Source organism: Polyodon spathula, chromosome 16 (assembly GCF_017654505.1).
Source record: "Polyodon spathula isolate WHYD16114869_AA chromosome 16, ASM1765450v1, whole genome shotgun sequence".
Classification (NCBI taxonomy): Eukaryota; Metazoa; Chordata; class Actinopteri; order Acipenseriformes; family Polyodontidae; genus Polyodon; species Polyodon spathula.
The window spans coordinates 34,217,465-34,244,059 of NC_054549.1; the positions used below are offsets into that span (position 1 = coordinate 34,217,465).

The 26,595-nt window shown below is 35.8% G+C and overlaps 2 protein-coding genes across 4 annotated transcripts; both read left to right on the plus strand.

Annotated features, from left to right (window-relative positions):
* The first annotated feature begins 3,641 nt into the window (after positions 1-3,641).
* On the plus strand, positions 3,642-7,448 carry LOC121328291 (mimecan-like). Its single transcript, XM_041272888.1, has 6 exons — positions 3,642-3,932; positions 5,079-5,142; positions 5,327-5,485; positions 5,779-5,981; positions 6,472-6,567; positions 7,156-7,448. The coding sequence occupies exons 1-6, from the start codon at positions 3,762-3,764 to the stop codon at positions 7,324-7,326; spliced, it is 864 nt and encodes a 287-aa protein (XP_041128822.1). The 5' UTR covers positions 3,642-3,761; the 3' UTR covers positions 7,327-7,448.
* Positions 7,449-16,872: 9,424 nt separating this feature from the next.
* Positions 16,873-25,805, plus strand: LOC121329095 (nucleolar protein 8-like). 3 transcript variants are annotated; one of them, XM_041274431.1, is made up of 17 exons: positions 16,873-17,074; positions 17,607-17,786; positions 18,019-18,081; positions 18,219-18,297; positions 18,448-18,598; positions 18,806-18,874; positions 19,215-21,005; positions 21,394-21,561; positions 21,748-21,867; positions 22,182-22,275; positions 22,566-22,710; positions 22,876-22,959; positions 23,102-23,403; positions 23,670-23,808; positions 23,976-24,043; positions 24,297-24,379; positions 24,624-25,805. In XM_041274431.1, exons 2-17 carry the CDS (start codon positions 17,648-17,650, stop codon positions 24,681-24,683), a joined length of 3,555 nt encoding a protein of 1,184 aa, XP_041130365.1. In that variant the 5' UTR covers positions 16,873-17,074; positions 17,607-17,647; the 3' UTR covers positions 24,684-25,805. The 3 variants fall into 3 exon arrangements, with proteins under 3 accessions (XP_041130365.1, XP_041130367.1, XP_041130364.1); XM_041274433.1 differs by lacking the exon at positions 16,873-17,074 and adding an exon at positions 17,087-17,132; XM_041274430.1 differs by lacking the exon at positions 16,873-17,074 and adding an exon at positions 17,151-17,261.
* Positions 25,806-26,595: the final 790 nt, after the last annotated feature.

Sequence of the window (26,595 nt, forward strand, 5' to 3'; positions counted from 1 at the left end):
GGTTATAAATGCCGGTCTTTCAATATCCATTATATGACTCCCTTTCCAATAATATTTTTCATAGCTTTCCATTTCTAAGATAAAAACTAAAACAGTGGTGGGACATGCGGTGCACTATTGTCATCCCCCCCCCCCCTTACCAGAATAGGAATAACTAACGTGCAGTAAAAAATAAAAAAAATAAATAGAGATCCACCATCCTATTTTCTTCACCCATTTAAACAAAATATATGAAAACATGTTTATAAAGTACTGCTTTAGTGACGTGTAGCTCTAAAATATTCAAGAGACCTTCAGACCGTGAATAAAATAAATCTAAGACTACCGTAACTAGGTAACAGCTGATTGTATAATATGAGTAGTTTAGTTTATTTTATTACATGTTATATTATTGTTAGTGTGCGGCTGTTGACAAGGCTCTGAACTGAATGGTCATAAAACATTAACTCTGCCAAAATAAAGATCTGCTGAATGTTTTTGCAACATGCTGTTTTGAGGGATATAAAACCTGTACTGTTAACAAAATGCACTTTATTGCGTGAGAAACTGTTTATACTGTTGATGATGGAGACCTGTACTATAGGAAATTAATACAGTAAAAACATTTTCCAGGAGCTGGCACAGAGCCTAGTGTAGTAGTTTTTTTATTTTTTTACATGCTTTTATAATTGTTAGCACACCTGTGTTATTACTTACCATTTCAGGCCTCTTGTTTCCACTGCTCTAGTCTTAATATTCTGGGCCCTTTTCCATTTTTCTGGGGTGAAATGAAGGGGCTGCTTGACAGGCTCATGATTTCTGTGTTTCCCAGACAGTTTTCTTAAGACAGCCTTGCAGAGATTTTCCAGTTGTTTTAAAGCACTAATATGGTTTCTGTAGTAGTTTTTGAGCCGATTCTGTTTTGGATAAATGTACTTTTACCACTTTAGGCAAAAATATATAGATTTCTAATGTATTTTCTTTTCCGTGCAGCAGAACAACAAACCAACCTTCACACCTGTGATTACACTTTGGGTTGTATTTTACCTTGTCTTTTTTTTTTTTTTTTATTTAGTAAATCGGCAATTATTTTAACATTTTCTTCCAATTTGGCATATCCAATTATTTTTCAGGCTCAGCTCACCACTACCACCCCCCGTGAGTCGGAAGCAGCAAAGACATGCACACGCTGTCCTCTGAAGCGTGTGCCGTCAACCGACCTACCATGCAGCCACCTCAGAGCTACAGTGTAGGAGGACAACACAGCTCTGGGCACCTTACAGGCAAGCCCGCAGGCGCCCAGCTAGACTACAGGGGTCGCTGGCGAGCGGTGAGCCGAGGACACCCTGGCCGACCTAAATCCTCCCCGTCCCAAGCGCCGCTCGGCCAGTTGTGCAAAAAGAGTAGCCTGGACTCGAAACAGGTACTTTAACAGTTTTTAATATAAATTACTTCAAATACAAACCAACATGTTAATATTACATTCCGAGTAAAAAGCCTTTTTTTTTTTTTTTTTTATTATTTCAAACGTGTACCAACAAAGAAATTCTTAGTAAACTTTTGGTGCATTGTGAACATGTTTGTTCAGGCCAAAGACGAGGGTGAAATGTCACAGGGGTCACTGAGCCTACCTATCAACTCTCTCTAACATCCTTTTAGACACACTATCATTTCATTTACAAGCACTAGTTTCTACTTGAAAGCAGGTATGTGCTGCATTTCAAGATGGAAATGACTACTTGGGGGATTACGGAGAGACAGTGCTCAGCCAGTATAAGCCCTAGCATGTACCCACACACATCAGCAATCTGACACTGAAAATCGAACACAGAAAGCTATGAACAAGGCACTTAAATAGGTGAATGCCTGAAAAGACTTAAGGGTTTAAAGTTGTTTTGCATGGTTTGACAGAAAAATCATACATTTTTTGACTTGTAGGAGAAAGGATGAATAAACCTCTAAAAAGGGTAACTCGTCCGATAATAAATTTAAAAAAAAAAAAAAACTTTCAAATATTAGGGAAATGTTGGCAAATAGCGAGATGGAAAAAAAAACATTTCATCAATCTCAAAGCTAACCTGATATCCATCTTTTCCGCATTGATCTGACATGGCCAGGTGGCAGAGTTTTCAGTATTTTTGTTTTACAGTGAATATAACTGATAAATCTCACACACACACACACACACACACACACACACTTCCCTAAACATGCTAATATATTAAAACTAAATATCTCAACAACAAAATGCTCCAACCTTAGGGCTGGATGACAACTTAATTGTAAGCATGTGACAATGGAAATGAAGAAATAAAAAAACACTGAACGTGAACATTTTTGTTGATACAAAATACGTAACAATCCCAAGTTTAAATCCTTACAAGACATGATTGAAAGGCATAGTTTACAAAGTACACAATGAAGGCCATAGCATCGTAGTAATCTGAAAAAGAGGTATACAATACAAACTCCAACAACTGGCACAAAGTCGCTTTTCTTCCTCCTACTCTATATAGTCAAAGTCAGAACCATAAAAAAGGCACATTTAAATGTGAGAGAAATACACAACTCTGCAAGAATGACTAACCAAGACGAGCAGGCCATACGGCTAGAGAATTCAGTTGTGTGTCTGCCAAGGAAATAAGCCAAACACAACTTGCAGAATGTCGCCATTAACAGAGCTTCTTTTAACCTGTGTGCTGCAGGCTGGTAGGACTGTGGTACTGGTATTACAGAACAACACTATGACTGTCAAGTGTCCATTCATACAGACTTAGTGATAAGAGATGAATTAATCACTACGCACTTAAAAACTAGTACGTGTTTGTAATATTGTTTGTATTGAAAGACATCAATCGTTGAAGTGTTTTTTTTTTATTTAATACATTTTTTTATTAACCTAAATTTTGGGAATTAAGCACAAATATCAAACATTAAACTGCATTTCCAAATACAGACTTGGAAAATCTTTTCCATTTTTATTACCAGAAATAAGAGAGAGAAAGTTGCTGCATTGCTGTATTCTTCTGACTGTCTGTAACTGCGGGTAATAAATTCAACCATGAGGGCTTATAAACCATTATAGATAGAAATCTGAAAAAACTCTGGAAATCCTTGTAAACACATACCATTTAGCTAAGTCATAGAATCTAAGCAGCTATAATGGTAGTTTAGTTGAATGTCTGAGACAAATATTAATTGATAAAATGTGTTTAATTCAATTTCCCAACTGAACTGTTATAGAGTTCAAGACCTAAGTTATTAAACATACTGTACCCGGGTTAAAAAGAAAAACAGGCAATACATAATTGCTTTTAGCCAATTACTGCTAATTTTGAAACATGAGCTGCAATAAAAAAATAAAAATAAAAAAAAAAACAGGCTTCCATTTTTTTAGAAAATGAATGTGTAATTACTTTAATTGCCTATATTTGACCATATGAAAGCGCATTTTAGCCATCAGTTAAGCCAGTAGTGCAGCATTCCATTAATAACAACGTTTAACATTGTTATAATAGAACTGCGCTTGTGTTCTTTCAAAACGTCCCCTTTAAATACGAGAAGCTTGAAATTAGTGAATTTTCCTATTGGTGGAATTTACAGGGTTAAAGTTGTTCCATAAACTCATGCTTAAGAATTCCCTGGCAGCTATTCATGCAGGCTTTAAATACAGATTTGACAGTTCACTTTTTACTCCCAGGCACTAAGAAAATATTCTAGCACAACCAGACCTGCATTACTTTACCTCCAACTTGTAGCAAGTCCTAGTACCCTCAGATAAAATGAACAAGCTAACACCTTTATTATTGGCATTTATATTTGTACCATTAGTGCTCTCAGCAACAGTCAAAACTTTTGATAGAAGTTTTGAAAACACAGAGGAGGCTGCCATTTCAAATGAAGAAGACTCAGTACTGAACAATGAAGAATTCTTGGAAGCTAAAAGGCCAGAGGTACTGTTTTCAACTTTTAAATAGTTCTGCATTGCTGCCTAACATATCTGTGTTCAGTTTGTTAAATAGCCGCGAATAGAACTTAAAATACATATCTTTATTTTATACAAGCGGAATAATTCCTCTAGTAGCAACTGTTTGCTTTGGGACTGTTAGATGGAAAAAGGGTGATAGGTCGCTGCTGCTGCTCTAATGATTTATGATGCTTACCATCAGTCTTTCAGACAGATGAAATAAAAACTAGATAAAAATGAATTATAAACAGATTTTTAGAAATATAACATGACAATGTTAGAGATGGAGAGAACAGCTAGTTTGTAGTTCTTTAGTATTTTACAAAGAATAAATATAAAACACTGGAAAGTACATAAGGTTGGAAAGGGGCGCTTCACAGAATGGGACATTTATTTATTTTATTTTATTTTAACATTGGCTTTGCAGAAGTTGTGATGCAAGGAGAACCTTCATAACCATAACATTGATACACGCACTTTCCATTAACGATATAAGAAGTTACAGAAAGACAGATTTGTTTTAGGTTATATCGAAATAGACATAATATTGTACAGCCGCACAATCCTTCTTAACAAGAATATAATATTAGATTTGTATGGGCATAGTATAATCTCCAAGCACACCGAAGAGAAAATATTTCTCAGTTATGAATTTGCATGTAACTGGTTTCTAGTTTCAAGTGAAATGGCGACTTTTTGCAACTAACAAACACATTAGAATACACTATTGGCTATTATATTGCATTATAATGTCTACTATCTCTCCAAATATTGGAAGACCACAGCAAGACTTGCACATACTTCTGTCTGAAACCATGATGGTAAAAATAAATACCAATAAAAGCTGGATCAGCCATCAGACCTGTCACAAAATGACACACAAGAATTCTAAAATGTTCCTTTCTTAAGTATTAGACTTTTTTGCCCTTTAGGATATTCCTAAAAGATATTAAGGATGGGTTTCCTTTAGAACCATGGATAATACTGTATGTGCAGACTGCAACAGCTCTAGGCATGTTAAATAGGAGGTCATTTCCTTTTTGAAAATAATCTGGCTTTTACATGACCGCATAAACATAAATGCTTGGAAAAGACGCTCAAAACAGGCTACTCACCTGCATTTTATTTACAGACGGATGTCATGAATTTTCCTCAGTCAGACACAGTTCCTGGTGTAATACCACAACCAGATTCAGGTAAATATTGAATAAAAAAACAGATTGATATAGATCCACATGCAGTATAAAAATATTAGGAAATGCATTTGCAACAACACATGTGTACTGTTTTTTGAAGACCTTTTCTGGGTGATCCTAAACTATGAATCCCATGCACCCCACCTCACAGCCTTCTCTGACAGTTTGCGTGGCTTTGTTTCAGAACTGCCAACTTGCCTCTTGTGTGTGTGCTTGACGGGCTCAGTGTATTGTGAAGAAATCCTCATTGATGTGGTCCCTGCACTGCCAAAAGAGACAGCCTACCTGTATGCACGCTACAACAAAATTAAAAGGATTAACGCAAAAGATTTTGCAAACTTTCGTAAGTAAACGTGTTTGTTTTTCAACATATGACTAATCACACTGTAGGTTTCTAATGCAGGCATTTTAGTCTCCATGAGTGCATCTATATGTCATTAAACACAGAAGGCACATTAGGACGGCAACAACTTAAGAATAATTTTGTGACTGTTACCAAAACAGCGCAGTACGCTGTGGATCAAAAGAAAGCACATACTGTTTCAGAGAAGATCGCAAGTCATGGTTGTTTTGCACTTCTAAGGCACTTAATATCTGTACTGTATGTTTAACTAGCTTTTTCTGTCTTATTTTCAGCTACTTTGAAAAGAATTGACCTGACTGGAAATTTGATTGAAGAGATAGAAGAGGGGGCCTTCTCAAAGCTCCCTCAGCTTGAGGAGCTTTCACTTGCTGAAAACAAATTGACCAAACTTCCTGGCCTGCCTCCTAAACTGACTGTTTTCAATGCAAATTATAACATGCTCAAAAGCAGAGGAGTGAAAGCCAACGCTTTCAGGGTAATCCAATGCAATCCCTTATTTTAATTTCACTACAATATTCAAAATTTTCCTCTATGTACTGTTTGATTTTTACAACTAAAGGCATTTTTTTTGTTTCTTTTTCCTTTATAACATAAAAAGACATTGAAATGTAGATTGTTATTTGCCAAGCTGAATGAAATGTTACCTATTCCAGCTCGAACAGCTTTGCAAAAGACTTCTGAAGGCTGACTATGAGGTAGTGAGGGTTTTAGCGGTGTGCTGAAGCCCAGAATGAACCACATATAATTCCCCACCTCACTTCCAGCAAAATCAACCTTCTTTTGAGAATATTTTTTTTATGAAGCGAAAGAACCCTCTGAATTCTGACTGGGAGTTGTACCTGCTATTACCATTTATGTACTGGTATACAAACATACAGATCAAATTACAGAAAGAGAACCCACAAATTATGATGTATGAGTAATCAAGGATTGTTCAATACAGCATGTGTCTGTTTCTCTCACAGAAACTCACCAACCTGTCCTATCTCTACTTATCCAACAATCAGCTGGAGAGCGTGCCTCTTCACCTGCCCGAGAGCCTGCGCATTCTACACATGCAGGTGTGTGCACCCACCCCTCATTTAACTGTCTGCATCAGCACATTCAAGCAATACAAAACAAAAATAATAAATAAACAAATAACACTGGTGTCATGTCTAGACTTAAAAGATTAGAAATTTACAGACAGGCATAATGGTAAAAATGATCAGCAAAAGTCTCCATCTCTCCTGTAATCACAGATTAAGATTTTTAAACAACGCATTGTGTCACAGAATTCTGCATATCTGATCGGCAAACGAATGCTATATTTACTGGCGGTCTTCAATGTAAGAATTTTCAAACAAAAGTACACTATTTGATCTGACTGTGGGATTACAAGTCTTGAGCCAGGTTTCAATGAACTGTTAATAACATTCAGTATTTATATTGCTTGGAATTTCCTGTTTTGAAGATGTGACCAATTATTTTCTTAACTGCAGCAATTATTTTTGCCATAAATTGCAATGCTTTTAGTTAACATGTTAGGTTTACAAGACTTTTCTAATATCCGTCATCATCTAAACCAACATTTAAATAAAACAGATACTGTTAGAAGTGCTGTGAAATAACTGTTCGTAATAACCATGTTCTGTTTTCTTCCAATACAGAACAACAACATAACCTCAATCTCAGACGAAACGTTCTGCAAGGGAAACAGCACCAACTATATTCGTGAACAAATGGAGGAGATCAGACTCGACGGTAATCCAATTTTGCTGGCCAAATACCCAAACAGCTTCATCTGCCTGAAAACGCTGCCTGTTGGAAGTTACTTCTAAACCAGCCTTGTAAATAGAAAAGAACCTCATAATTTAACCCAAGTTGGCTATATGCAAGATGCATTGAAGACAGAAAGAACTTTGTCTTTGGTGTTTTAAAACTCTGTTGTTTAAAATGTCATGTTTAAAAAAAAAAAAAAAAAAAAAAAAAAACGGTTTGCACAACTGCTCATTTTCAGATGCAAGAATCATCAGTTTCCATTTGTCAGAGTTGGCTTTATGAAATCTTACAGTATGTTTTGCAATTTTAATTTCACTTTTTTTTGTTTGTTTCTTTTTGTTAACTTCAAAACACATTTATGCGCAGAGTTTGAACTCCTAAATTCTTATTTCACCTGTTATTACCTTTAAAAGTATCTGTAAAACTATTTCAGACCAAATTCAGTGTACTTATGATACGTTTATGATGCCTTCCAATATTATCGTCTTATAGCAAGTGTAAATACATCAATATCCTGAACACCGCCGATTTCACAAGTGCATAAAGAGCACTGCAACCAAAGTCTTGAGGTGGGTTTTAAGCTTGAGCGATTAAAGTGTCATATATGTAATGTGATTTGGCTTCTTAAAATATAAGGGCAGTTACATACTGCTTTCAAATAAATGTACAGCAGCATACATTAATTTACTTAGTCATGTCACACAAGTTTAGAAATGGAAATGAATGCTGATATTATCTCTCTCTCTCAATCGCGCATATATATATATATATATATATATATATATATATATATATATATATATATATATATATATATATAATACTTATATATATAATAATAATAAGTTGCTATTTGGGTTTTAAAATTTGTAAAAACCCAAAATTGTTAAAGTGTTTGGGTAAGAACAAAATAACAACATAATCATTCACAGGCATTAAGAGCGTCAGGGGTGAGGTATACAAGTATATGTTTGTTCTCTTAATTATTATTATTATTTTTTTTAAGTTAAGACCATTAAAATGGTATTATGTATTGAATTACTAAAGCAGCTATACTGAAAGGTTAAAAATGAATTATTGGCTACGTCTGTTGGCTTCCAGATTCAGTCTGTGATCCAAGTAAATAATGGAATTGGGTCCACATTGCTTTTGTAGCTTGGTTTCCACATCTTCGAATTGCAATCAGTTGATGGAATAAGTTAATATGCTGATCCCTTTGCCAGTTTTCTACTCATCATACAAACCTCCACTGAAATCAATAGAAAAATGTAAACAATACCAGAAAAAAGCAATTAGCAAGACCTTTATTTTATTTTCTCTTATTCTGGAAATATCTGATGACTGTTGATCTAATAATTCAAGACAGGAAAACCACCTCAGAAAGTTGTAAATCGTGCACTTTACCGTTTTTAAATAAAGTGTGAAATACAAAGAAATCTATAATGAAGTTTAATAACCTTACACTACCACCAAATGTAAACTGTGATTGTAATGTTTAATGAGTAGATGCCATTGTATGGTGTCTGGTGCATTCACATGCTACAATGTAAAGATTACATACTGTTAAATTACAGAAACAAAAGAAGGTAAGGTCAGAGGGCCATGCCTCCTCTCTCCACTAGATCTTAACAGTCAAACAGAGTGCTGGAGAGGGTCTCAACAGCAACAACCAAACAGGAAGGATAAAGCATCCCTGCCTAACACTGTACCTACAGCAAGACATTTGTATTATTAGTACAGACCGAGGCCAGAGGAGAGACGGAAGTGCACAATCAAAAAGTATAAATTTACCTGGTCTATAAAGATTTTGGTTCAGGGGGAAGAGACTGAAGATAACAGGCCATAGGTAATAATCTTGATATCAACATTAAGGAGGGAAATAGGGCCGTATGAGCCACAATGGGGTTTCTGTTTTTGATTCAATTGACACTAGACTCCAGGACTGGGAGAGGCACAGGTTTGAAACACTGGTCTAAAACAAGGGACTTCTTTAAGTAGCCACACATAAAACCAATTCTAAGACTCAACTTAGAAGGGGTTCATAAAAAATAGATATGTGAACAGGAAGTGATGTCCCGCAAACTATTTTTATGAGAAAAAAAAGACCAGTCAGCGTGTTTGTATGAAAGATTTACAGAACTATTTATGAAAACTATATGGCAAAGTTGACCAATTTCACTGCTTTCTAGTTCTTTCCAGATTCACTTGTACCTAACATCCATAACACCACCTTAAATCTCTTACTTGCTTCACAAGGGCAGGGGTTAGAAAAGCATACACACATTTTTCCCACAGGTATTATGGAAAAGTAATTAACTCTTCAAAAAAAAAAAAAAAAAAAGTTAACCAGCCAATTCTTCTTAATTCCCAGAGTTCCTGGAATGTTTTTGTAGGATCCAATAAACTTTGTCTAAAATCAACAAATTCCATTAAATTAACAAGCCATGAAAAATGTGAGCATAATTTTTTTTTTTTAAATAATTAAAACGTAACAGAATTGTCCACTGGAGTTTATAAATAAAACTTAAGTGACGAAGGGTAAGGATTTAACTAAAACATTATGCTTAGAATAAATATAATGTTTGCAGTTTCAAAATACAAGTTAAAAAGACACCCAGCAGTTCCTTTACCAAAGCAATTCCTGACATGCACAGACATATTACAAATTTGGTTGTGAGGTTACATAAACCTCTAAAAAAATTAAATACATTAAAAAATAAATAAATAAAAAGCAGCCGTTATTATGTTTTATACCAAGCACAAATTAAATTTCATCTTTGTTTTCGTTTTCCACAACTGCTCTAAGCTAAAATAAATATTCCACCAAATGGTCTAAAATAATATAGTATCTAAACCATACCAAAGTGAAAGTAAAGTTATTTTTTTGTGGTTAGAATAAAAACAGGAATGCAATTGTGAGGGAGAATATATATATATATATATATATATATATATATATATATATATATATATATATATATATATATAAAAGATTTGGCTGCCTCTTGTATTAATTTATGGCTAGTTCCCTCATGTTGATCAGATCTGACTACGAAAGTTATTTGTTTATTCTTTTGTGCAAACAGTGGCCAAACCAATGCAATGTGCAATGTTACATAAAGCCTTAATATAAGTTTCTAACCTCAACCTTGCCACTGTCCACACCAAAACAGAACACCACAAGTACACAGTACACTAACCACCAAACGCTCATCCAAAATGGGGCTGATTGCAGTGCAAGATCTTAATACTGCTGCCCTAAAAAGTATTTTTTCAGTTCAGATCATCTTATCCTACCTTGAAATGCAAAAGCGTCCTTTTTTGATGCACACATCAATCCGCAAATGATTTCAGAGTCCGAAAGAAAAGCAAAAGGCTCTTTGTATCTTCAGCTCTACAAAAAAAAAAAGACGATGTTACAAACAGAAAAGAAAACGTTATAACGTACATATATAACGGTTGGATAGCTGGGAAATCATTTTAATAGATAAGTTTCTTTCCGCCTCCATTTTTTAAATATGCGTCCATATAAACTATGACATCTCATGAGATTTGAACTTCCAAACAAGACCAGAAAGCATCCTGAATGACCAGGAAGAGGCAGTGTTTTGTAAAAAGACCAGACCTATTTTTCCACAATCGTAATGTACAACAATATACTTATGAGGAAGCACCTCGCCATTGGCACATTAGAAAAGACAGTAACATAAGAAGCACTGGTTAAGGATTCTGCAGTTCACCTAAATTGTCAATTATTCATATAATATTACAAAACCAATGCCACCCCACCCCCCCGATACATATATTTGTACCTAGGTATCCCTTCAATTCATCACGAACTTCTCATCACCAACAGTTAATCACCAGCAACAAATTCACCACGGTCAGTAACTCACCGATTAGGGTTAGGGTTACAAGCGCCACACCGGTCATTTTCACCTGTAGCGTTTTAAACAGCTGTGATACGATAATGTACCCTCCATGACGAATTGTCACTGGTGATGAACTGCAGGTCAGAAATTATCATAGACCCTTGTACCTAACTAGTTCCCTTTACATTGACTCTACAGATGTATATATAAAAATATATAAATTAATAAAAACTTGAGACCATGAGAAACAACATAATCAGAGATACTGGTATTTCTTTTACACTTTTTACATTTCCAACAAAACTATTAGTTTCAAGATGTTGAACATTGTTATGACCTATGCATGTTACCGTGTGTCTGCTAAGCAGATGTTCATTGTACAACAGATAACAAAACTAACCTACAACATGTAATTTTCCATAATTTAAGACTCATCTAGTTACAGGCGTTAACATGAATGTATTAGGCTCTATATGTGTGTATGTATAAAAACAGATGTGAGAAACTTCATAGCAATGGAAAGATGGCAAGTCTATGATACATTATGCAAGCTTTCCAGGTACAGAAAAGCTATCTTGAATAGCAGAACAGCTCTACAATTAAAGTTTGTAAAATCACAACAGCTCACAACCATTCTGTTTAGAAAATCACAAATGAAAGCTGAGTAAGAGGGAGGTCATTTTTAAATAAATACTGTATATATATTCATATGAGCTTAACATGCAGCCTACAGCATGCAGTATTCCCAGGTGGTCTCCCATCCAAGGACTAACCAAGCCCAACACTGATTTGCTTAAGCATTGCATGTTAAGTTCGATTTGAAGACCTTTTTGCCGTCAGAGACATTGCCCAGGGGTCACTACAAGGTAGTAGCTCTTCTTGACCCCCAAGTAAATACTGTAAACTAGAAATACAGGGAAAGATACAAACAATACAAAAAAATTGCACAGAGTAGGTACCACAGTTGCTATTGAAAGCCTGAAGGACTTTTTTGTTACTATCCCAGGGCAAAAAGACTCATAAGAACATAAGAACATAAGAAAGTTTACAAACGAGAGGAGGCCATTCGGCCCATCTTGCTCGTTTGGTTGTTAGTAGCTTATTGATCCCAAAATCTCATCAAGCAGCTTCTTGAAGGATCCCAGGGTGTCAGCTTCAACAACATTACTGGGGAGTTGATTCCAGACCCTCACAATTCTCTGTGTAAAAAAGTGTCTCCTATTTTCTGTTCTGAATGCCCCTTTTTCTAAACTCCATTTGTGACCCCTGGTCCTTGTTTCTTTTTTCAGGCTGAAAAAGTCCCTTGGGTCGACACTGTCAATACCTTTTAGAATTTTGAATGCTTGAATTAGGTCGCCACGTAGTCTTCTTTGTTCAAGACTGAACAGATTCAATTCTTTTAGCCTGTCTGCATATGACATGCCTTTTAAGCCCGGAATAAATCTGGTCGCTCTTCTTTGCACTCTTTCTACACACTTCACTCCTACAGCTGTGGTAAGAATCACTGTCCCCAGTATTTTCCTCAAGTGTTTTTTATTTGCCAGGACAAAGTTTCAGACCAGACATTCGGGGGCTGCAAGTTACATAACATTTTTGCAATTCATCATTTTCTTTTTAAAACAAGATGATTTTAGGCAGTTCAATTGATTAAAAGACTCACCTCTGTCCTAACATTTTGATGTGCCAGGCTATAAACATGTCCCCAACTTAAGTATTCAAAAGGCGAATAGTGCATTGCCATTGCACGTCCTTTGTTTTAAATGTCTTGGAATGATTTTCCTTTTTACTGTTTTTGTGAAAGTCTGATTTGTGTAGATACCAGTATGCTATGGTTACCATTGATGCTATCATCAGTGCTACAGCTGCCATTGCTACTACCTAGCGGAGGCTTACTATATTGCAACACCAGATTGCTGCAAACCTGTCTCTCTGTCTTCTGTCAGCAGATATTGCAACCCATTTAACAGATGCCTAAAACTTATTTTGCAAGCTTGAGCTGTCCAGATTCACAGTCCTGTTTCCAGCTGGACTTCTTCCAAAGATCAATAATGTCAGCAAAGTAAGAAAATATTTGACAGGGTTGTTTACTTAAGATACCTTAATTGCCAATGTTTCCACTACTGGAGATGTGGGCTAAAACCAAATCAAATGGGATGAATGGGATGAAAAACAAAAACAAAAAGAAAAGCACAAAAACTGATGGAAAGGACAGTCCCTCAAGATATAAACGTTTCAAAAGAAAATAATCAACATACTGTTTTTTTTGTTTTGTTTTTTTTAAATCAGCTCCACTGCTGTTCTCAGAAAACTATTTTTTATCCTGGATATGATAACATCAAATATAAATACTGTGGTAAACTTTCATCCACATCTCAAATACCTCATATCAGAACCGACACAAAAGTAACACCTATCCACGTTTGCCTCCAGTAAGCACGGCACCTTATTAGTCATGCACCTGCGTCGTTTCCTGCAAGTGACCTGACTAATAAGCACACTACAAATCAAAGTAAAATATTCTGAATACAATAGATATTAATAAAACTGTTAACCCCCATGCTGACAGACACATCCTGATACCCCCACCATGTTCATACAATATTTGACAAGCCTGACAAGTGTTGTCCTCTTGTAGGCATTGAGCTCACCAGTTGCACAGTGCTAACAGAGTGTCTATTATGTAGCTGTGAAAGAAGGGTGCAACTAGGACGCTAAATATACATGTTTGGTTATATAGAACTTCTGGCTTCTTCATCAATTTACTGACAACATTCAAGGATGCAATTAAATTATATATATATATATATATATATATATAATATATTATATATATATATATATATATATATATATATATATATATATTTTTTTGGTACCGTAAAGATTTGGGTGTAGATACCTCTTAATCCGAGTGCCTTCAGTAGCACACACCCCTGCCATTATGTGAACAGTTTACTACTTCTCCAATGCTTTACTCAAATGCGTGATACAATCCCACAAATAAGGTGTTATCAAATGATACCTCGACACAAATGCACTCATGTCAGTAAATTCACTGGATTCCACGACTATGCTGAGATCAGTAACAGTTGTACTGACAGTGGCCTCCATCTACATGAAAAGATAGTGTATGTTAACAAAACCTACGTGTTTTAAACCTGCATAGAAATAACAACTAAGGTCTAACATTAATGAAATGCATTTACAAATAACAACCAAGGTCTAACATTAATGAAATGCATTTAGATCACTGGGGGAAATAACAGAAACCAGTGTTTTATCATACAGTCTATTCCTGGTGCACAATAACTAGGCCCACTGAAGATTTCTTTGATAAATATATATATTTTTTTTCTTTTGTTTTAATAAAACCAAATACAGAGAGAATGTCTACCAAATACAGCATAGACCATAATATGGTCCTGGTAACTCTAGATATGGAATGTCTTACAATGACAATGAAGATTTCTAATTTTGTTCCACTTTTTTTTTTAGCATTGCACAGTTTGCTAAAATCCTTATTATCCATAATGGACCTAATTTTTTATCTATTAACCAGAAATGGTAAGAATAATTTTACCATAAAAACCTACAGTAATGTATAGATCTACGTCAACATAAAATGTAATGTCTCTCAGATAGAGATTTTGTATATGCATAAGACACAGAGATACAGTAGACATTTCATCTGCTACTCCTAGGTGGGCCAAATGCAGTAGCTTGTTCATTAGCACAATAGCAGTAGATTTAGGAGGTGGGTAAAGGCTGCCATCTGGTGGCTTATGACAAAACTACAATCACAGATCAACAATTATATCAGTCATGTTATGTTTAAAAACCACATTATATCAATGTTTACAGTTTCATGATAAATAAATTAATCGTGTGAAACACAACATATGTTTCCTACCTGAACTTCCATCAGCTGAAATTCGATCTGGAAAGCCAAGAAGTGGCAACGACTGGATAGGCTGTGCTGCTGTAAAGCTTTGATATGGCCTGAAGAAAAAAGGAAGAAAAGAAGTATTAACACCTACAGAAGAGGTACAACACTAAACTGGTAGAAAGATTTATTGAGCTTTTGGTCCAGTGGCTAAATGAGGAAATCCAGAACCAGTGTTGGTTCTTAATAGTTCTAGAACATCAGTAATGTCCTTCTACATTTTAACAGTAAGGTAAAAGCACAGTACTGTACATTGTGCAGCAGCTATTAGGACCCAATATGAGACTCAGACTCACTGTTGATAATTCTGGGTTTAAGTTCTAGCTGCTCAGTCCAAGTCAAGTTCTTTGTTTGTTTTTCTACTTAACAAGTTTATTTCGATTTTTTACACTTACTTTTTTCCAGTGTTTTCTTTGAGTGATTTGTGACTGTTGTGTGAGTTCTGCTTCCAAACTATCCAGCTTTGTTTTCAGAGCTGCAAAGGCCTGCTGCTTAGTTGAATCTTTTTTTGATTTTCCTCTCAGTAATGCCCTTTAAAATAGGGGGGAGTGTATAAAATCATACACATTTATTTAAAACACACAATACTTCAAAAATATTCCTGTCGGTCACAATTTATTTATTATTTTTTAGAAGTTTTGAAACAGTTTGTGTTATAAAGTATATGCATAATAAAAGACACATAGATAGGAACCTTAACATGGGACAATTATGCACAGTGGCTGAAGAGGACATAGTCTAAATAATACCTAAAACATTTAAATGAGTACACTGGCATCAATAATTATATATATATATATATATATATATATATATATATATATAATATATATATTATATATATATATTTATATACTATATGTTGTAATAGTGCTTCTCTGAGTAGGTGCCCAAGTGCTCCATGTCTCCATACTGTTCTTCTAACATCTTGATTTCATGCAAGAGGTCTGATCTCGAAGTATCATAACTGTTCACTGCTGCTATTCATGTTGAATACCTGAAAAAAAAAAAAAAAGTTTAAAGATAGCTGCTGCAAAACCAATGCTGTGAATAGTGATTATCACCCGGACACGGTACAGAATCCTGCTATAAAGATATCTAAACCATGTACGGGTGGAGACATTTTACCATAACTTTCGACCAGTCTACCACTGTATCAATTAGTTTTCAATTAAATATTAGTATCAATTAAATCACAAACCCATTTCATAATCAACCAGCATAGACAATTAAGTCACATCATTTAGATTAAATGCAAAATGACTTTTTTTTTTTTTGACCACTGTCGGATGCAGACATGCTTTCGCTGCTGTCTTTGGAAACGTGGTACATATTAAATATAATTAAGAAAGAACGTGACACACTATATAATATACACTATCAATATCAAGTAGAGGCAAACACTATGCAATATTATTAAAACAAACATACCAACAACAACAGTCTCTGCTCTTTCAATTCAAAGTGGCTAACAACTCGCGCCAGGACTGGACTGTATCAATCTAAACAAATGCACCGGGGCGCGTTGTACAAAAATATAATAACGTCATATAAAATAAAATAAAATGTTGCCGTAAACTTATAAGTTATTTAATTTAATTTAATTTAATTTGAATTCGCGTATTTCTTTGTCAACAAATGATTCTGAAAAACTTTCAATTCAAAAAAGAGTTTCTCATCACCTCTCCCTCTTGAAAGAAGTAAGCTTTGCCGAGGTATTTTGTGTCGCAGAATTTACTGAACTATATGTTGGCCTAAGTGTAGAGTTTTTAATGGTTAAAATATAGACTATGCTTCCATTGTTTATTTTCATATAAAACTAGATTTCAAGGTACTTTTAAAACTCTTACTTTGGAATGCCAACATTGATACTGTGTTGTTTTTTATTTTGTATTATTTTTTGGAGGTTGGCTTCTTTTTTTCGGAACCTTCGTTTCTCGTCTGAATGAGACGGGGGAAGGATTTTATAGTCGACACGTAGATCCTGGCAATGTGAGTTTTGTATAGTTGTGGTTGTGGGAGAGACGATTTATTTTGATTTATTTGCAAGGTCGGTCTTACATTTGAGTCTAAATCTAACCAAACTGCATGAACACGTGTACGTGTGAGTTGTCAACCATAGATGTGTGTTACACTGAGTAAACATCCTCGACTTGAAGTTGGGTGCACATGTGGTGAGGTATGGTTACTGTGGACTACACGATGTAGTTCTACAGTAGAGTAATACTATATGTTAATGTTGTTAGCGATTCGTTTATTTAAGTGTGTGTTTTGTATTGGGAGATGACAAATAGAGGTTTAAACTGTGAAGGAACATTTCTTGTAGCAGTTACATGTTGAAAATTTAAAAGGTTTTGGCAGCTTGAGGTATTATTAAGGTTTACTTAATAAATCTGCTTTATGTTTGTGCATAACTAAATGCACCAAGCTGGACTGTAAATCATTTATTGTATGTGTGTAATGTTGTCTAAATAGATGTATTTTCTAATCGGTGTTTTTATTTATTTATTTATGTTTTTTAAAGATGCGTCTTTGAGTTAAGAGCAGAACTGAAAACCATTCACAATGGAGCAGAGTAGAAGCATGAAGCGGTTATATGTTGGTGGTCTGAACCACTCAATCTCTCACACAGAACTCCAACAAAGGTTTGCGAAATTCGGAGATGTGTCAGGCGTGGATATTGTAACCAGAAAAGACGAGCAAGGTAAATGACTTGGTACTTGACAAATAACAAGAACAACATACGATATAAATAGAATTTAAGTATTTTGTTAAGTACTTTACTGTTTAAAACCTGACATACTGATTGGAGATTTTCTCTGACGACAAGAGCAAGGGGCTGTTGATAACACAGATATTTGTACATTTGGGTTGGTGGATGTTATAGATAGATAGATAGATAGGTAGATAAGCTGTCTTATTTTCTAATTTTTTAGGGGATCCATTGAAGACCTTTGGCTACCTTAACATTAATATTTCTGAAACGGAACTAAGAAAGTGTAAGTCCTGTTTTCCATCTCAAACAGAGAAATTTTTGTTTTGGCACAAAACATATCAGTGTACTGGGAATATATATGCACTGAAATTAGTCATCTTGCAGCATTTTGTTTGTGATAATATACTCTTCCTTTTTCAGGTGTGTCCACGTTAAACAAAACTAAGTGGAAAGGTGGAACGCTACAAATTGAATTGGCTAAAGAAAGCTTTTTACACAGGTATGCAATCAAATAGCAATTTTCTATTTCAATCCCAGTTTTAGGTTCTGCTAATAAGGATAAAGGCATGACCAACACATACTGGTCCGATTGATTTGAGTTTTTAAATCACTTGCTTCAGGCTAATTGCTCTTTTCAATTATTTTGCAGGTTGGCTGAAGAACGTCAGCAAGCAGCAGAAAAGAAGCGGACGCCTGAGGTTGACCGTACAACTCGCCTGGTAGATTCACTAAAGAAAGTTGGTGTGGAGAACTTTCACATGAAAGCTGCAGTACCAGGAACAGAGGTTCCAGACCACAAGGTACAGTATAAGATTTCTAAACTGGAGAATGCAAATGCTGAGGGGAAATCTCGTAATCTTCCAGAACAATTTCAGTCCCAGTTGCGAGACCCTTTATTTTGTGACTAGAACGTCCTACTAATATTTATTTATATTGTGTAAATGATCCATTATAAGTTTTAAGTCAAATATAAATGTCAGTCTAATTAAATTTTTTTTTCTTTGTAGGACTGGGTTGTAAGTAAATTTGGACGGGTCCTTCCAGTTCTTCGCCTTAAAACCCAAGGCAATAACAAGATATCCTTTTGTAGTGGTAGTAGTGATCTTCCAAAACAGGATTTGCTTCAATTCAGTACCTGCTTATAGTTTTGCTGTATGCTTCTTGGCAGATATTAAAATTCCTCATTAATTTATTTCAATAGGCTCGTTCCCTGGTTGTTTTATTCACATGTAATATTTGCTGTTTGATATTTAATGGTGGATTGGTTATTTTCAAAGCTTGGCAATATGTGTCTTGGTGGGGGGTAAGGGAGGGGGTAGGGCAGTTGTACAAATCCTATAGGGAGGAAAGTCAGATTAAATGATACCCGGTAATTCTGCCATTTTTAGTTGCTGTCAATCCTTAATTCTTTCCCACGTTGTTAAGTGTGATCCATCGAAGCACTGCCACAACATCAAGAAGTTAGACCAGTCAGTGGATTCTGAGAGTGTTACTCCAGTCTCTAAACTCACCTGGCAAGTGGCAGGGGGAGATGATGAAATCAGCAAGAAAAGAAGGGGGGAGTTTCCCGCTTACAAAGTCCATCCTAAAAAAAAGAGGTGTTCTCCCAGTAATGGGGCCAAAGGGTTTGAGGATTCAGATGTGGAAATTGTTGGCCGTGCCAGAGTTTACAAACACTTTGAGGACCAAGATATTAAACGGGGCCGTCCCTCTGAGCTGAACTGTTACATTAGTTCTAGAAACAGTGTGAGCCGCGGTAATGAACAACCGTCAACGAGTCAGACAGCTGCTGCTGTACAGCAAAGAGAAAAACCAGTCTGCTTGTTTGACGATTTAGACTCTGAAGATGAAATAAGAATGATGGTTGCACAGGAAAATAGGAAAAACAAAGAAACAATGAACAGCAATGTGGAGGAATTTAGTGATTTAGAAGTAGTTGGTGATGAGTTTAGTTTAAAGTATGGCACTCACTGGGCTCATCAAAAGGTAAAGGGTGGAAGCAGCAAAAAAATGTCTGAACAGAAACAAAGCCTGAAGGACCTGGTGGCTGACCATCGGGAGTACGATTCTGCAGATACTGATGAAATTCTTACGTTTAATAATAAAACCGAATCAAGTTTGAAAAAACCCCAAAAGGATCCTGAAATGGTCAGATCAGAGGGTCAAAATGGCTGTGATGTTGGACCATCAACAAAGATCCCTACAATAAAAGTTAAGACAGAATGTGGCAAAAATGGGAAATCTGTTTCTTTAAACATTGTAAGGGAGTCAGGTGGTGATGATGATTCTAATGACAGCGAGTCTTGTGTAGATTCTGATTATGAAGCCATGATGCAGAATTGCTATCGTTTAGAGCTGTCTTTAGCAGATTTGGAACAGCTGGCAAAGAAATCTGCAGAGACCTCGGAGGAAGACGGGGGAGAATCCAGTTCAGAGTTGAAAGCTCCCCAGCATGTCTTGAAGGTTGAGAAATCACAAGTACTACAGCACGCAAAGAACACTCCTGAAGCTATTTTGGCAGCTATTTTAAATGACAGCGGTGATGATTATGATGGTGGGAAAAGGAAGAAAAAAAAGACTGCTGCAATCCTCCCAGCCTTTAAAGGAACAAAAACAATCTCGGAACCTGAGAATCGGGAAGAAAAAACTAACTCTGTGCCACAGCAGAAAAGAAAGCAGGAGCCTTCCAAAGACAAAGCTGTGAAGAAACAGAAAACATCCATCGTTCAGGAGCAAAAGGCATCGTCGTCATCATCTTCCGAGTCCAGCAGTTCGGAGGAGGAGGAGATGCCTGTTTCCAAGCCACCACCATTCAAAGGACTCAAATCTCCTGTAGAGCCTGCGAGTCAGAACCTATGCCAAGAAAAGAAACCAGATAGCGAGAGCGGAAGTGGCTCTTCCAGCAGCAACAGCAGCAGTGATAGTGAAGAAGGAAGCAGTGATGAAGAGAATGAGGCACAAGGAAAAACTACACAGAAAATAGAGAGAACTAAAACTGCACCTGCAAAAAATAGCCAGTCACTGGAAAATAAAGATGCTTCAAAAAAAGCATGGGAATCTAAGAAACCTCAAGGTGTACTGAGCTCACAACCAGAGATTGTGCGGAAACATCAACAGGACAATGAAAAAAGACTGGCTGCTCTGCAGCAAAGGCAAAGTGAGGCAAAGGAGCAGAAGAAGCTCATTCAGGGGGCTTTGTCGAAACTGGTAAGTATGGCATCTGTTGTTTAATGTGCTGCAGAACACCCTGCCAAGTTTACAAGGAACGCATTGCCCTGCCATTTATTGTCCAGTGTTGTCTGTGTTCGCCAGGAGAAAACATAATGTCTTCTAAGGATCAGGTTCCCTCCTGCAACGATGCTGGTTTTCTGTTCTGATATAATATGCCACTCAGCACCAGCATTGTTGCATGAAGGAGCATAAACTGGATAAATGCACTGCAGTGTTTGGTGGGGGGGGTGGGGGGTGGTGGTGCAATATGGGATACAGCAACAGTAAAGAAATGTGTTTCTTAAACACTGCAAGGGGTTCTGTAACACTTGAATGTTCCTGCACATTTTAAAGTTACTTGCACTGTGATTTTCCTTGTCTTCAGGACACACCAGAAACCAGTACAAGCAGACACATTGTGTTTGACTCCGAGGAAGAGAGCGACGGTGAATCGAGACAACCGAAAGAGTCTTGCATTGAAATGAAAAAGAGCCTATTTGAGGAGAGTGAGGAGTCCTCTGACGAAGACCTGGGGATCCCAGACAAGGCAAAAGTTAGTGACATTAAAAGTAATTGTTTATGTTTGAGGGAGCACAGTGTACTTGTTCTGTGAGAATATATGATTGACAAAGAATACTGCCTTTAGTATCTAGTGAGACTGATACTCTAAGCCTTATTTTATTATTCAACAAACTATACAGGGTTTATTCAATTGACTTATTATTTTTGTTTGTTGCAGGAGTTTAAAAACAAAGCAGCTGGCAAACTGTTTGAGAGTGAGGATGAAGAGGATGCTCACAGCGAAGATGGGGAGAGATTTCAAATTAAACCTCAGTATGAAGGCAAAGCTGGAAAGAAGGTAAGCGATTCCACAGCAAAGTAACTAGAAGGGCTATTCTTTCATATGTCAACACTATTTATTACTGTACAGAACATTTGTTTTCAAAGAACTTGATTTTTTTTTTTTTTTTTGTCGTATGAAATACTGTGTTTTCAAAGTTGTAAATACACACGTTTCTACTTACGAGGGCCAATTACTTCAGTGACAATGTTAAATATGTAAATGTATGACTTGCCCATTTTGCCAATGGGTTTGATATTTATTATATCAACTAACACTCCTGTGTGTTTTGTCTTTGTCTGTGTGCATCTGATGGGCTTCCTATACTACAGCTCATGGAGTTGCAGTCCCGGTTTGGAAGAGATGAGAGGTTTCGGATGGATTCACGTTTTTTGGAGAGTGATAATGAGGATTGTGATGCTACGGGTCAGAGTTTTTAATAAATAGTCACATTAATAGTCACATATTAATAAAGAAATAATCAAACATTTGTTTAAAAATCTGATATTTGTAGTATATGGAATTTAATAATTTAAGGTGACCTGTAATCAAGTCAAATATATATATATATATATATATATATATATATATATATATATATATATATATATATATATATATATATATATAAACAAAAAACATAACATGTCTTACTCTTAGTAAAATAAGTTTTCTGTGGTTGTCGGTTTTAAGATTTCTTTGTGATTTATTTCCAGAAGAGATTATGAAGCCCAACACAGCGGAGGAAGAAGAGCTTGCTAAGGAAAAAAAGAAGAATCTGGAAATTTTACAAAATCTTCTTCACATTAATGTCCAAACTGCAGAGCCCAGCAAAGAGACTGCAAAGAAAAAAACGTTTAGGCAAGTATTGAAATAAAAAATAAATAAATAAATAAAAATTTGAATTCTGAATGTGCCCAAGGTGGGATAATATTCTCTGCTTGGGGACAATCCAGTGGATTTATATTAAACGATTCATAAAATGACACTTAAGTAACTAACTTTTATGAGCCATTTTTATTACAGGGATGTAACTGCTTTGCACTATGACCCGACCCGAGAGGAGCATGCTGCTTTTGAAACAAAGATTGAAGAACCAAAAAAAGAAAGGTAACAAAAGGATCATGTAACGTACATATTTCGCCCAGACTCTCCAAAATTTACATAACTTGAGTACTAGCTTCCTCTACAGCCTTTGGCTTGAACCGTTTAAATTCAGTTTCCATTGGTAGAACTCCTTTTTCCCTTGCAGTAAGGCTGAGAGGCGGAGGAATCGAGAAGAGGCAGAGAAGCTCCCTGAGGTCTCCAAGGAGATCTACTATGACGTGGCTGTGGACTTCAAAGAAGTGTTCAGCTCCACGAAAACAAAAGTGGATGACAAGGCAGAGATTGCATGGGATCAGAAAGTGGATGAAGTTTCAGACTTGGACACTGCTGCAGAAAGTCAGGCTGCTCTTAACTTGTCCGACACAGCGGCTGAAAATGAACAATCCGCAGGGTTTAAGTTCTCATTCTTCGGGGATGACCCTGTGGATGAAATCCATGAGAAAGAAGGTTGGGAGAAAATGTTAAACAGTAGTTTATGAACTTTTTTAGGACTAGCAGTTACAACATTGGTGGATTAACTATTAAGCCTTTCACTGGTTCAGTCACGGCACATGTTGGTTATTGCATTCTCAATTTTTTTTTTTTTAAATGCTGATGGGTAGTGTGGTTGACCTTCCTTCATTGTAGACAGATCATGCAGAAGAATTGAGGTGGCATGTGGACAATGGTGGTGCAGAAGCAACGCCATTTAAAAATGCTCTTTATTGTTTCAGATCTGTATAAGATTGAGTTGTTAAAATCTTCTAAGATCACATGGCAGGAAGACCAAAGATTCCAGGATAGCAGTTCAGGGGAGGAGGAGGAGGAGGATGAACAAGAAAGTGGTGAAAAGACTCGGATCACGACAGCAGAGTAAGGCTACCTTTACAGTTCACTGTGTCATTTATGCAATTGTTGCAGTCCATTAACAACATTTTGATTTATAAATACAGTATACACCAGTGCTTTTAAAAGTAAAACAACTTATTTGCTGGGATTACAAGTATTGTTTTAACTTGATTTTTTTTGTTTTTCTTTAGCAACGAGTCCTTACCTGGGAAGAAAATGAACTTTTTCTTTTTCTTAAAGGACGATGAAAGGTTGAATGGTAACTACCATGCCAAACATATTGTAAATATATGAAACTGGACATTTGTATGTATTTACTGTATCTGAGGAACTTCAATGTAGACAGTTTTATGTTCTGAAAAAAAAGATAATGCAAAACTGTACATATTAACTTCTTTTAACCTAATGTGTTGTGCATTCTAGTGAATGAAATGTTGAACCATATAAAATTACAATCAGCCTTGGTAAAACAATGGTTCAACAACTTAACTCTGTTGCATTGTTATCTTTAGAAGGTCCCAAAATGTTCTGCAGATCTATAAACCTGGACGAGGAAAGGGAACGCTGGGAAGACAATCGCTCTTTGTTAATTGAAGTAAGTATTTTCTGCTTGGCCATTTTTTTGTGCTAAGATAATATACAGTGGTTAATAGTAAATCACCTGAGATTTAAATTATTATTCAAGAAAAAACTAAATGAATACTGTGATGGAAAATCGAGATTTATAGAGACATTTAGTGTTAACTGAAGAGGTAGTCACATGGTTATTCCGATGACCACTTAAAAATAAATAAGAAATATGAGTGCCATAAAAATAAACCCTTTTTTTGTTTCCAAAGGAGTACAGGAAGAGGCATAAAGATGCAAGACGGAAGTTTAAGGCCAAGCAAAGGAACTAAGTATAATCTGTAATTTGTGTACTGCAAGGCTGCAAACCCCACAGTGAAGTTTATAGTCAATGTGTTTCTTCCACGTCTGGATCGGGTATAAAATACAGGTGCAGGGCAGAAGAGAACCACAGTTGCCCCATTATTTGTTTCAAACACAACACTGTAAAGCACAAAGGTATTTTTAAGTTTGGTTGAGTTTTGGTTCCTAATTCTGTACATGACGTGTGTGTTGTTTTCTGATTCTGTTTCAAGTTTAAGGTTAAATAAAATTTAAAAAAATCATAATGATACTATGTTTTGAAGACTGACTACTGAGACAATGAATACGAAACCATGCCCTTCTGTGTTTCTCTTTTTCTCCACCAGAGGGAGTTAATGTCTAAAAACAAGCAATATTCATATTTTAGGCTTAAAATGGGAGGGCCAGGTTTCTATGGTAAATAAAATGTAAACATTGGCTATGTTTTAGCATGGTTCCCCACATTCATAGATATTAATACACTATATAATTTGTTGTAAAAACAAATTGCCTGCTACCCAGCAGTACTAATCGTTCTATTGCAGTAAAGCTCTCCTTTTTATCTGTTTAAAAACTGCAACAACAAAAGAGGCTTCTCCTTAGTTGTGATTAGCAAAAGTGTTTATATGAAGCTTGCTTATACTAAAGAAGAAAAAAAAACTAAGATGCATTTCTGCGAAACATTTTACACCTTATACATTGTTGATATTTAACAGACATAATAAAGTTCTCAGATATTTATAAACTGTTTTTATGACCTTTTAGATTTGACTTTAGATGGCAAATATGTATGTGTCTGTTTTTATGAAGCATACTTGCAGTAAGATGTGACAATGGATAGGATGCGGGGGGATTGAATGAATAAGAGTGCTTGCTAAGTACATTACTGCAGCAGAGGCTGTTTTTAATTAAGATCTGGGCCTTTACTTGAAAGCAAACATATCTGCAGCAGTTACAGGATGCATGCCTCTAGGTTGGTGCAACTTTAAAACCTGTAGAATTTCCAAATCTCTCAAGTAAATTTGAAAATCTCAGACTAAAACTGACTATCTTAATTAAAAATAATGAAAAAGATGGGGTGCTGAGGGAGAGCCAAAAAAAAAAAAAAAAAAAAAAAGTGACCATTTTATGACCACAGGCTGCATCAGAGTTTCTCTTAAGAACACGTTTGTGGTAGATAGTTTCGTAGTTCACCATGAATGCAATTCAATATTGTGTTTTTTTTAAACTTTGTGGCAGCACATTTAAAAACAAGTTGAACTGTGGGAGAGGCTGTAAAGACTAAACTTTTTTTTTTCCCATGACCTCTTTTTAACAATATTTAAGAATCGGATTAAAATCAGTTCTTCCAGCATAGAAAGAGTAAAACTTTGATTGCATAGTATACAATACAAATGGACATCACAAAATAAGCTAAAATAGCCTGCTTCTAAAACAAACAGAACCAGGTATTTCTGCTGCTCTCAATCATTGAACAAAGAGGGTGTGTAAGAGCATCTGGGCCAAGGCCCTAGTTGCCTGAGATGATTCTTGAAATACACTCAAATAAGAGCCCTGCTTGAGTGCACGATGTTTCTCAGTTTCCGTTGCTAAATAAACAACACCAAGGTGGATTTATGGAAAATATTGCGACAGCAGTACTCAGCAGCACAGATGTAGTTTTAATAGCAGATAGCAATATTCTGTTGAAGCACAATTAAAGGAGACTATTTTCTAAATTTGAAAAAAAATGTCCTTTCAACAATTAAAAATAATCCTGTCAACGGGATGTGACTCATACACTTAAGCATTTTGGATTGAATTTTCTAGTGGAAAGTAATCATTTGTAAATGGCATAACATTTGCATGCCACATTTTTCACTCTTCTAGCAAGCTGCATGTAAATACATATTTTTAAATGGT

Coding starts and splice junctions, on each gene's coding strand:
- LOC121329095 (XM_041274431.1), top strand. CDS start 17,648: ATGGAGCAGAGTAGAAGCATGAAGCGGTTATATGTTGGTGGTCTGAAC. Junction 17,787..18,018: donor AACCAGAAAAGACGAGCAAG/GTAAATGACTTG, acceptor CTAATTTTTTAG/GGGATCCATTGAAGACCTTT. Junction 22,711..22,875: donor GCAAAGAAAAAAACGTTTAG/GCAAGTATTGAA, acceptor TTTTTATTACAG/GGATGTAACTGCTTTGCACT.
- LOC121328291 (XM_041272888.1), top strand. CDS start 3,762: ATGAACAAGCTAACACCTTTATTATTGGCATTTATATTTGTACCATTA. Junction 3,933..5,078: donor TGGAAGCTAAAAGGCCAGAG/GTACTGTTTTCA, acceptor TTTTATTTACAG/ACGGATGTCATGAATTTTCC. Junction 5,143..5,326: donor AATACCACAACCAGATTCAG/GTAAATATTGAA, acceptor GCTTTGTTTCAG/AACTGCCAACTTGCCTCTTG.